This window comes from Opisthocomus hoazin, chromosome Z, assembly GCF_030867145.1.
Source record: "Opisthocomus hoazin isolate bOpiHoa1 chromosome Z, bOpiHoa1.hap1, whole genome shotgun sequence".
NCBI lineage: Eukaryota > Metazoa > Chordata > Aves > Opisthocomiformes > Opisthocomidae > Opisthocomus > Opisthocomus hoazin.
This window is the reverse complement of record NC_134454.1, coordinates 87042435-87054961: the sequence shown is the minus strand read 5'-3', so window position 1 is coordinate 87054961 and position 12527 is coordinate 87042435. Positions and strand designations below refer to the sequence as shown.

General features: G+C 55.6%; 1 protein-coding gene across 2 annotated transcripts in view; it reads left to right on the top strand.

Annotated features, from left to right (window-relative positions):
• Positions 1-11384: 11384 nt before the first annotated feature.
• The window catches only part of LOC104335617 (SKI family transcriptional corepressor 2), a 28937-nt gene continuing 27794 nt past the window's right edge, over positions 11385-12527 (top strand). For both annotated transcript variants that reach the window (XM_075410828.1, XM_075410827.1), the window contains exon 1: positions 11385-12527. This exon is cut by the window's right edge and continues 1056 nt beyond it. In XM_075410828.1, coding sequence (XP_075266943.1) covers positions 11385-12527 — 1143 coding nt within the window.

Here is a 12527-nt window from a genome sequence, read left to right as displayed (position 1 = left end):
TGGAACACCGCAAGGTCAGTTCAGCAGACGTCCTTGCTCTGTAACCCAAAAACCCTTGGTTGACTGCCAAAGACATGTGGCCTCCAGACCTTCCTGGGACCTGTTACCGAACTGCCCTTGATACTGAGCATGGTGATAATCTCTTCACTGAAGAGGATGGAGGGATGGATGGATGGATGGATAGATGGATGGATGGATGGATGGATGGATGGATGGATGGACGGATGGAATGAGTGACACCCACTGGGTTTCATGATTCTTTCTTTAATGTAGATCTTCTATGATACACATATTTTTAAACTGATCAATTATATTTCCCTGGATGACTTTTAGAAATAAAAAGTCCCATGCGTTTCAACAAGTGTTGGACCAGGCTCTCTATTAAGCCAGCAGCTCCCAGTTGGCTCCTGCAGAACACTGGGACCACAGCACCATGACAGCCAGCCCAAAGCTGTCCATGGGCTAACAATCAGCACCTCTTTCACAGCGTCTTTACAGTGCATGCAATTAAATGTTCCATAACAAGAAGGAAAACCCAGAAGCAGTCCAGCTTCCCACCGAAACTGAGTCAAATCATGGAGTTACTACCACAGTTTCTAAGTTCTTGGGAATCTTTCGTTTTCTGCAGCTTTTCAATGATGCTTTTATCTACAATTGATCTTTGTTTATTTATTTATTTTCATCTGCACTGTGAAGAAGTGAGAGGGAAAGCCGAGTTATGAGAGACTTTTAAATTCAATTACATTTTACAAAATCTGAGATGCTGGTATGATGGTACTCCCTACACACATTCACACACACACGCACATCCTTTCCAGGTGCATAAACTGGGGCTTGAAGAAGAGGTCATACTCTTCCAGCTTAGGTATCTCAACTGAGAAATCCCAGTCCAAAGTAGATAGATTTTCAGAAATGTCCAGTCTGGGCAGACGGGCAGCAAACCAGATTACTCACCGGACACTCTCACGTGAGAGCTTATCTTTAAAATGTTGGTCCATAAATGGCTTTCTGCAAGGGAACGCAGTAGTTCATTGGGCTAAAGAGTAAAATTCTGGGTTTCTAGGTGTCCTCTGGCATGATCGCACCCCTGAAATATGGTTCTTTGAGGAGTTATTTCAGGGATTCTGTTATTTCAGACCGAAACACAGAACTCCGGACTTGAAAACTCAGAAGATTTCTTCACCATAACTTGATCCGGTGCCCAAAAGCGGTTCCATTTGCTTGGTCTATCGACTCCCGGCATGACAGCCTGGGACTTTCAGCACAAATAAGTGCTTGGAGCAGACCAGCCTGACCTAGGGTATCTGACCTCAGAAGTACCAAAAGCCACTCATGATATTGGTTAAGAAAAGCGATGTAGAGATCTTTAACCCACGAGTCCTACGCCAGAAAAATAGTTCAGTCAACCTTTAACTGTTTAAAAAGAGCAGGTGCCTGTTGTACTTACCTTGCATGCTGAAATAGAAATTAAACTGCTTGAAATGTTTTTTTTAGGAGGAGAGAATTGAAGCTTTTCCATGTCTGCTCCAGTCCTGCTCCGTAACTCACCAGGTACCATTAAAAGGAGACGACCAATATTGCGATAATATCGCAACACCACTTGAAAATCACACCTACAAACTTTATAAAACCTGCAAAACTTGCTCAGGAAGAGTGGGCTTTGCTCTTTGAAAGGCAGCCTTGCCATGGGAATTTGTCCCAGGTTGCTGGGCCCTGCGCAGCCATGACTTTCGGGTTCATCACCCTGTTCCAGCTCTGAAGGAGCCGCGCCAACCTGCCTCTCCACCGGCTGATCCCGCCGTCCCTCCAGCTCCCAGTTCCCCTTGAACTCCAACAGGAGCCTCAGGTACGGGGAGGAGAGCCTTTCATGGATTAAACAAATGGAGCAGAGCCGTAGAGAGTGGGCATCCACAGCAGGCACGTCTGCAAGCGTACGAACACGCGTACGTGCGCTTGTACGTGCGGAGGTACAGGCTGAGAGGAAACGGTAAAACATCGAGATAAATCGCTGGGAAATGTCTCCTTTGTGAAGCTGAGCTTTGCGCAGCAGCACAACGTATATACCCTTGATTTCTGCGTCGTTTCTGTGCCGTGGTCCAAGAGTATTAGAGGATACGTTTCTGTTCTAAATTACATCTGGGTAAATCCAGAGGAATTCCCCTGAGCCACGTTTACCTCGAAGATTTTGCCGACGTGGGGACACTCAGGAAAATAACCCAAATTAGCTGAAGGTGAGAATTTAAAAGTGGATTAATTAAACTGCGTGAAACCCCTGTGAAGGTTGTTCTTATTCAGAATTCAGGTGGTCTTGATTCAATTTAATTGAATACACTTTGGAAATTAATTCAGATTAATTGTCCTAGCAGTTTTTATGTACCTTTTCTAGATTAACACTGGGGTGATAAAATGAAGTGTAGCCCACTGGCTTCGAGATGATTTTTAGATTTATACCAGGAGGCTCTGGAGAGAGATTGTCCCCTGTGTGTCCACAAGCCAGTGCTTCGCTAGTCAAGACAAAGGAGTGGAGGATGTTTCTGGAAATAGATAAGCAATATTCTTTTCGCTTTGGGGGCAATTTGTTTCAAGATCTGGTAATAAAAAGGAGGTGACAACACAGCAACAGGTTAAATACCACTGCTTTTGAGCCCGGAGTAGGGACTCCACAGACTCGCCTTCCCCCGGGGCCTGATCCTGCACTTAGGATATTCTTTTTGGGAGGGGGCACGGGAACAACATCCAGCTCTCCTAGTTCCAGACAATCCGATTTCGCAAGCCTGGAGCCAAATGAGAATCAAGACTATGGTAGAGAGGGCCTGCCGCATTAAAAATAAAAAGGGAAAAGAAAAACTGCTTTAAAGAGATAACTGCTCAAAATCTACTCCCCAAAGAAGGAGGTTCTTATTAAGGGTTTCTTCTTGAGATGTCTGCCTGAAGGCTTCTTCAGAAGGGATTTAATCGTTTATAACTCAGAGTTTGAAGCCCTCTCCCCCCCCCTCCTTTTTTTAGTGCATGGTATCTCGCAGGTTCTGCTCCTACCTCCTTCCACTGAGCTGGGACGAAGGTTGGAGGAACAGCAGAGGTGACATTTGCCCCCCAACCCACCCAACCCCGAAAGCCCTGCCAGGCTGGGGACACTGCAAGGAACCCAGCCGAACAGGGAGGTGAAAAAAATCGGGGCTTCTTAATCTGCCTGGCATCAGCCAAACACTGCTGCGGTCAAAAAAATGCCCCGCCCCCCCAAAAAACCCCACCCAAACTTATTTCTGAAAGGTTTTTGGCAGTTCTGCATGTCTTTCTCTGAAGTACCGGGCACTGGTGAGGTGGGATCAGACTGAAACGGCTCTTGTCTGCTAAATCCTTTTTGCATACTCAGGTTTTGAATGTTAGATATAGCTATAGGGAAAAAAAAATAGAGAATAAAAAAAAAAGAAACAAGAAAAGAAACTTTCAGTCGGTCTTTAAAAGTAAACGCAACCTCCAGCTTGTCGGAGCTGTGATAAAACAGTGACAACGCTTGCAATGTAATAAGAAAAAAGTAGAAATGTTAGTGGCATGAAATTTGGGGAATGGTTCGGGGGTGTCCAGCCCGGAACCCCTCAAAACCATCCCCCAGGCACGGCGATTCGGGGTAAAAAATGCTTAATGGGGCAGTTGCTGCTGCGGGAATCCTGAAATCCCTGCTCCCCCACTGTCACCCCGGGACAAGCCCGCGGTCACTGCCGGTCCTCGGGGGCAAAGCGAAGGGAAATTCGCCCCCCACCCCCCAGTTTTGCCGCGGTGACCGCCGGAGCAGCACCCAGACCGCAGCGCAGAGGCGAAGCAGCAGACTGGGGTGCGGGGAGAGCTCCGGTACCGGTGGGCTGGGGGGAGGGGGCGTGGAGAGCATCATCCCACCCCCCCGGCACCTCGCATCCCCAGGGACCCCTCCGGGGAGGGATCCGGCCCTGCGGACCCCTGGTTTCACGCATCAAACCAAATTTGCTGCTCGGGCAAATTTGACCTGTTTCTTGGCCCAGATACATTTCGAACGCTTTCTCCGTTAATTTATCTTTTTTTTTTTTTTTTTTTAATCTTTTCTTTTTTAAAGACGGGGCGCGGGGGCTCCGCGGTCCCCAGAGCATCTCTCCCCCTGCCAGTAAATTTATCCGGCTTCTCCCTGAAGAAGAGGGTACGGGTGGGTCGCGGATACCCCCAGGACTCCTCTCCTCCTCATCCCAGCTCCTTCCCCGACGGGGGAGTCGTAGGGGGGGTCCCACAGCGGCCCGGACAACAAGCCACCCCTTTTTGAGGGTCACGACCCCCATTTGCAGGGGGACACACACGCTCTCCTGTCCCCCAGCACCTTGGGGTACGCGCGCAGCGCAACCGCGCAGGCTGCGGTGCTCCTCTCCCCGCAGCCAGCTAAAGGCTGTTCTCTTAATGAATTACTAATGAGTTAAAATTGGACAGCCGGCTTAATTAAAGCGTAGAGGCAATGTGTTTACCACATTGTAATTGAACTCATTAGGGCTCCGGCTTTGTGTTTTTTAAGCAGCAGCCTTGTTCCGCACGTCGGGCGGTCGGCGGGAAGCGCTTTGCTGGGGGGGCTCTGAGGGAGTGGGGGGGCTTATGGAGAGGGGTGACCGTGCCCCCTACCCACCACATGCTCCTACGGGAGAGAAGGGGATGGGGGGGACGACACCCCTCCTGCCGTCCCGCAAAGCTCTGACGGTCGAGGGGTGCTTGCCTTTTTGCGGCGAAAGCAGGGAAAATTTGAGGGGTGACCGGGGGGGGAAGCAGAACCCGTCCTTGCAACAGGGTCTCTCCTCCCCCCCAAGATGGGGGGGGTACCCTGCTCCCACCCTCCGCAGCCGTCGGGGCGGACCTGCCCCGGGCTGACAGCGGGATGGGGGCGGCCGCTGTTCTCCCCCCCCCTATCCACCCACCCCTTACCTCCCGCCCCCCCCGGGCGATGGGAGGGGGCCGGGGAAGGGGGCGGCTTCCCCTCGCCGCTTGCAGGGCTCTGCCTGGCTGCTAGAAGGCGTCCGAGACCCGACCCACCCGCGGCACAGCCGCCGCGACGCAGGCGGGAGCCAAACTTGAGGAACCGCCGCGGAAACACCGCGGAGCGCGGCCCGGTGCCAGCCCCGGTGCGGGGGGACGGGGGGTCCATGGAGCTCGGCTGGTCAGGTAAGCCGAGGGGCTGCGGCGGGATGGAGGTGGAGGGGGGGAACCTCCTGATTTGGGTCTGTTCTTTCCCCTCGCGGAGTCAATAGCGATGTCGTTTGCTGTCGCGATAGGTCGTGAGGGGACGGGGGGAAGGAAGATTCCCGACACCGGGTCGGGTTTGGCGGGGGGAGAGAAGCCCCCCGCAAGTTTCGGGCTGCAGAGAAGGGGAAGGGGCGATGGGTTTGCGCCGCACCTGCCCCTTTCTCTCCTAGATATACATCTATTTTTTACTAATTTCCCTCCGAAATCATGAACTTCGTGCCGGATTTGGGGATCGGGCTGGTTGGTCCCCAAGGCCAAAGCGGAGCCCCGCCGGGGGGAGTTGGGGGGGGCTGCCGGCAAGCAGCCCCCTCCCCCGGGCAGCTCGCTCTCACCCGGGAAGGGGCTGATTTTTTTGGGGGGGGGGGAGAGGTGGGATAAGTAGCAGCCAGCGACCTCTGAGAGAGGCATCCCCTCTGCTTTGTCACCCCGGGTTTAAAAGCCGGGGGAAACGATAGATTTATGGGGTGGGTTTTTTTAATATTATTTTTTACCGGCTGCACCCGCAGGGCTTTGAGGGTCCGAGAGCTGGAGGGGAAGCGGGGACCCCTCGCGAAAACCTTCTTTCCCCCCCCCCCCCCTCCAAGCCCTTGCTCGACGGGCTGCCTGCTTGTTGCACAGCTCCCGCTTGTACCAGTCCGTACAACCCGTCGGAAACGCCTTACGTAGAGCCGGCTTCGGGGAAAAACGAGCCTGTAGTATAAGAGGCAAAGTCGCTTTTTTTAACATAAATCCGGCGAGGGAGGAAGGGGGAGTGCGGTGGTGGGAGAGAAGAGAAGTTTGGTTAGGTTGCGGGGAGGTGGGAGAAGGCGAAGTGCCGGACCCCGAAGGGGGGGGGGGGGGGGGTAGGCTGTCAAAGAGGGCAGGAGCTTAAAAGCCAAACCATTCCCAATCCCCATCGGTTCTTTCTTCCTCGTAAAACACAACTCTACAGGGCAGGAAGTTACTGCAAACATTTATCAATAATGAATGAATCTCCTGTAATAAAATACTCGCGTAATTAGCTCCAGTCAAGTACCGCGCATTACGCCAAGGCTTTTGCAACTCTTTGTTAAAAATCCGACTTGGCTAAATCCTCTCAAACAGCCTTTGAAGAAGCAAAATAAACTCCCTAAAACCCCGACCCGGGAGCAAACCGCCACCCAGCACTTCTTTCACGCCGCTTCTGCAACCCAGCCCGTAACTACTCCTGAAATACAACGGCGAACTCTTCGGTGAATTCAGAAGAGTCATTAACATTCAGCTTTAAGTGAATGTTAACAGTAAATAAAGAAATCTCCCGACCGTAATAGTCGCAGCAAAGCAATAATAAACCGGTGGGTGGTCATCAGTAATGATAAATGTATCATTATTGCTGCGTGTTGGGGGACGGGGGGTTTGGGTAGCACTTCAGACTTTTTAGTGGCGAGCTAAATTCGTTTTTTAGCCTGCGAAAGGAGGAGGGGGAAAGAAAGCGGAAAAAAAAGAAGCCATATAATTTTACGCACAATTTAGGTGAAAATAAATTTAAATCTGTATATTACATTTTTAATTTCAAGATAGTAATTAAAGCTGGTTCATTATATCTCCTCTGAAAGTCTCCGCGCTCATCTTAATTGCCTGTTTCTACAGTCTGCTTTCCAAGGCGCCCAAGGTTGCCGGGTTCTGCAAGGCGCAAAATGGAATTATTTACTGACGTGATGCCCGATGGCGTCACGTTTCCCTCGGAAGTTTGGGCTCTCGCCGGTCCCCACCGCACCCCTCGCTTCTCCCCGGGGGAAGCCGGTTACTGATAGAAGGGAATTTAAATTCTTTAATCCTTTAAATAGTTCGAAGCAGGCGCGTTGCTGGTGGAAGCGGTTCAGGGCGCTGTATTTTAGGGGTTTGAAAGAAGGAGAGGGGGGAAATGAATAGCTGAGGTGGTTTTCGTTTGGGATTTTTTTTTTTTTTTGTTTGGGATATTTCCTTCCCCCGGGGGGTGTTAATTCACCCCCACCTAAACTTGCAGCTCGCTTCCTCCCTGCCACCCCATTCCCAGGCAGGACAGGAATCAACCCAAGCGCTGAGGAGCAGGGCGGGGAGCGCCCATCTCCTCCCCGTCCCTTCCCGTACGACGAAATTCAACGGGAAAATAAAAATAAATCGCATTTATTTGGGGGGTGCCACTTCTCTCCTGGAGGATGATGATACTGGCGGGGGTACCCGCATCTCCCGGCGAAGGTCCGCACGTACCTTCGGCCAGGAGCACCTCGGGGTTGGGTCCCTCGGAGAGAATTAAATTGGGAAGTTAAGAGACAAAAGATGCCGTTCCCGGTGCCTTCCCTTCAGCCGCCGCGCTGCTTTTCAGCTACCGGAGGGCATCCCAAAACTCCCCAGAAATGCCCCATCGCTAAACTGTCCCGGTGCCTTTAGAGAGCCGGGAAAAGATCCTTTTTCCCTCCCGTTCTTCTGATTAGAGACGCATCTTTCCCAGGCGTCTGAAAAACTCCGCGCAGATCTCTGCCCCTTTTGTTGTGCCTAGCTGGGTTATTCGAGAGCGGAGACAAAAGCCCGAAGTGATGCGATCTAAATGAGCTCCGGGCTTTTCCAGATGGGACCACCTCTATTCCGAACGCCCTCTCTGCTAAATATAATAAAGCGCGATTTAAAAAAAAATAAAAATATTTAGAAAAGAGCTTCGCTCTAGACCAAACGGCGCAAGCGAAACCTACCCCGGAGGATTTTAAAATCCTCCTTTGCTGCCTAAATTTCGTTAGGGAAGCGGTTTTATAACGATACCTCGCGTGTCTGCTACTTCGCAGCGGCTGCGAGTTGCGGCGGAGGGGCGGGAGGAGGGGATGGAGCCGCGCTGGGGGTGGTTTTCTGTGCGGTTTTTTAAACGCACCGAGGTTCTCCCGCTCCCCGTGACCTCCCCGCTACCGTATTTAAGCGCCGGGAAAAAGAAATAGAGGCGGTGAGGGTGGGGTTGGGGCGGTTTGAACTTGGCCGCTGGTCTCAGCCGCCCGAAGCGATGCCCGCAGCGAGGTGGATCCGCTGCTGTCGCCTCCCGCTCCAAGGATGAGTCGCGACAGAGAAGGGGGCAAGAGGGGAAATAGAGCCAGGATTCGTGGTTGTCCCTTCCGGGAGAAAGTTTGTCCGTCTTCCCCCTCGGGAGGTGACTCCAACCCCGCCGTCGCAAAAGAGAACGAACGGGGATAACCGGAGGCGGTATCGCGACAGGAGCCCGGGTTCGCAGCTGCCCCCGGGGAGGGTGGGTGGTGGGTGTAGACACCCCACCTCAAGTCGCGATTCCCCTCCCGGGGGTCCAGGCCGGGCTCCGTGTGGCCGCGGAGCCGGCGATGGGGTCGGCGCTGGCCAGAGCCCACCCGGGGGGCATCGCCCACCCCGGGAGGCGCCTGCGGGACGCGCCCGGCCCCGGGCCGGACCGGACTTTCTCCGGTAAACCGAGCTGGGCCCCCTCCCGCGCTTCCCAACATGGGGGGGGGGGGCAGAAATAAGGGCCAAGCAGGGTACGTCGTGGCCCCGCTTCGAGGAGGTGCTGGGTGAGGGTCCGGTCTCCGTTCCCACGTCGGAGAGGTTCGCCGGGCCAAGGGCCGTCGGTGGGGCTGTGGGCAGACACGCGGGGTCCCTTCACCTCCGTGGGGACCACTACATCCAGCCCCCGTGGGTTTTACCTTTTCCTATAGAGGAAACTGAGGAAGCCCCTCAATCATTCCAACGGGATTCAAGGCGGTGGGGGGGGTGTCAATAGCACCGAGCAGGCGAGCAACAAAAAAGTTTAGTTTTTCTTTTCGTTTATTCAGCACGAAATGAAACGCGGGGGCCGGCTGGCGGCTCCCCGGGACGGAGCCTGAGCTTTCAGCCTCTCCCGGGCTGCGAGGACCCAGCTCCGGGAGCGGCTTCGTTGCAGGAGCTTCGCAAAAACCCGCTCACCCCTTTCGCCTTCCCCGCAGCCGCTTTTCCTCCCCTTCCGAGGCCGGGCTCGGAGCCCCGTTTCTCCCCGGGAACCGTCGGGGAAAAGGCAGCGGGCGGTCCAGGGGGAACCTCGGGGACGCTGGCACCCATCGCTGGCAGGAGGAGGGGGCTTCTCCCTAAAAAACCTGAGCCCCCCTTCCCCCGTCCTTCCTGGGTGCCGAGCGGGGAGCGAAGGCGACGATGGGAGATTTTTTCTCCTCGGCGCGGTGATAGATCACGCAAGGCGTGACGCGGGTTTAAGCAATAAAACAATTTGAATCAATTAGCTGGCGGAGGAGAGTTTTGAAGTGTAAAATTCATTGTCAGCCTGGCTGGGAAGCGTTGATTAAAATGTCACCCGTGTGAGGCTCGCAGCTATGGCTCACAGGGTGCAAAAGAGGGGAAAAAGCGAGGGGGGGGGGCAAGGGGGGACACCCCGTGTGACAGCGACTGCACGGGGGGCCAGCGGGGTTTAACAGGAAGCGACAGAAGTAAGAAGGAGAAGTGTGATTTTTATTTGTTAATTATTTTTTGCTTAAAGTTAGCGAGGACTCGAGCGATCCCGGGATTGGGAGGGGGGGGCTCCGCCGTTTCGCTGCCCCGGGGTCGGGGAAAAGCTGACAAGAGGCGGTGAGCTTGAGCGTGGGTGTCCTGGGAAAGGTCGGCGCGGGGATTTTTCGCCTGGATCTGTGATGCCCGGCAAAAAAACAAACAAACAAAAATTTTTAAAAAAGGCGGGGGGGGACAAAACACCCAAATACGAAGTTTTTTTGTAGCTAAATGTGCCGAAAGGTTTGGTATTGGTCGTGTGCGTGGAGACAAAAAGAGAGATGGAAGCATTTTTCTAAGAACAAAATCAATCAGACGGGTATGAGGAGACACCCGACGGTGCAGATGTCCTCCCCGTCTTAGCCAGAAGGGAGTTTTTGTTTCTCTTTTCCCCGTTTTTTAGCCGGTTCCGCCGTTTTCCTCACCCGTGCGAGCGGTTTCGGCCTCCCCGGTTCCTCCTGCGGAGCGGCTCTGGGGACCCACGGGGTGACCGGTGGCTTTTCGGGGGCCGACGGTGAAAAAAATCTACATTATTTACTTCACCATATTCACCTCCTTTGGAAAAAAAAAAAGAAAAAAAAAAAAAAGGACGCAGACGCGGCAATGCTGCACATTATTTGCCTTTTTTTTTAATTTTTCGCCTTCCTTAATTGGGGGCATAAAGCAATTATGAAAATATATATATATCTATATTTGCGCCGTGTTGCTCTTTGTGGGAGGGAAATTCTTGAGTCCAGGTTCTTCTGGACGTGGTTTTGGTGAATCGCCCCAGTGTGTTTGGGTGACAGCAGCTCTCCGTGCCCGTGAGGACACCGTTGTGGCGAGAAATTAACTTTTTCCCCCCTCTCTTCCCCCCCCCAATAATTTCGGACAGATCGGTTAAAAAAAAACTAAACCCGTTTCCGAAAAGACGCGGTTTTTCTATCGAGCGCGTTTAGCGGTTTTTTTGGAAGTGAGTGCGCTCGGGGGAGGGGGGGAATAAAGGAAAAAAAAAAAGGAAATAAGGGCAAATAAAGCCAAAGCGCGTCCCCCGCCTTCAGCCGCTCCGTCCCCTCGCTGGGAACCCGGTGGGAGAGTGGCCGGGCCCCGACGGGGCGTCCGCACCCCCCCCCCCCCGCTGCAGGGAGGGAAGGGAGGGAGGGGAGGGACGGGGGACTGGACCCCCCCCGCTGACGTCACCGTGCCCACGCGGGGGCCAAACGCGGAGCTCCCGCGCTCGCAGCCGCCGCATCGAGGGCCAGGGCTGCGGCGGGGGGGGGGGGGGGGGGGGGGGGGATGCGGCACACCCCCCACCCTCACCACCCCGCACCGGCGGCACGGCCAGACCGCGGAGGTAACGGGCGGAGGGAGGGTGAGCGGAAAAGCGTCGGGACTTTCTTTATTTCGTTTTTATTTTTCTCCTTTCCGCGCTTTTCCCGCGGCCGTCGGGGCGGGCAGGGTGCCTTCTTCCCGGGGCAGGGGGGTCTTTTTTTTTGGGGGGGGGGGGTATGGGGTAGCGCTTCCCCACGCCGGGAGACTCGAGGTGGGGGGGGGGGGGAGAGCGGGGTGTGTGCTTGCGGCGGGACACCCCCCATCTCCATCCTCGGCTGACGGTGCTGTGTCCGTCCGTCCCCCCCCCACAGCTGGAGCACAGCAGCCCCTCCGGCGCTGAGGAGATGGCGACCAGCCCGCTGCCCGGCCCCACCGACATCTTGCTGCCCTCGCCGTCCAGCGCTTACCCTCCGGACCCCATGAACCAGCCGAGGGCCGGCCACGCCGCCATGAAACCCAACCAGGTCGGGCAGGTGATCCTCTACGGCATCCCCATCGTCTCCCTGGTGATCGACGGGCAGGAGAGGCTGTGCCTGGCTCAGATCTCCAACACCCTCTTGAAAAACTTCAGCTACAACGAGATCCACAACCGTCGGGTGGCCCTGGGCATCACCTGCGTCCAGTGCACGCCGGTGCAGCTGGAGATTCTCCGCCGGGCCGGGGCCATGCCCATCTCCTCCCGCCGCTGCGGCATGATCACCAAGCGGGAAGCCGAACGGCTGTGCAAATCTTTTCTGGGGGAGAACCGGCCCCCCAAACTGCCGGATAACTTCGCGTTCGACGTGTCCCACGAGTGCGCCTGGGGCTGCCGCGGGAGCTTCATCCCGGCCCGCTACAACAGCTCCCGGGCCAAGTGCATCAAGTGCAGCTACTGCAGCATGTACTTCTCCCCCAACAAGTTCATCTTCCACTCCCACCGCACCCCCGACGCCAAGTACACCCAGCCCGACGCCGCCAACTTCAACTCCTGGCGCCGGCACCTCAAGCTGACCGACAAAACCCCCCAGGACGAGCTGGTCTTCGCCTGGGAGGACGTCAAGGCCATGTTCAACGGCGGCAGCCGCAAGCGGGCCCTGCCGCCCGCCCCCCCGGGCCCCCCCCCCCCCGCCGCAGCCGCCGCCGCCGCCCCCCCCCACCCGCTGGGTTCGGTGAAGGCGGCCGCCGTGGTGGGGGGCGGTTTGCTGAGCCCGCACCTCCTGGCCGCCCCGCCGGAGCTGCACCAGAAGCGGCCGCGGTTCGAGGAAGACGAGGAGCTGCAGGAGGCCGTGGCGGCGGCGGCGGCGGCGGCGGCGGCCGCCCACGGCGGGAAGAGCCCGCGGAGCTACCCGGTCATCCCGGTACCCAGCAAGGGCTCCTTCGGCGGCGTGCTGCAGAAGTTCCCCGGCTGCGGGGGGCTCTTCCCGCACCCTTACGGCTTCCCCGCCGCCGCTTTCGGGCTCTGCCACAAGAAGGAGGAGAGCGGCGGGGCCGACGCGCTCGGGGGGGCG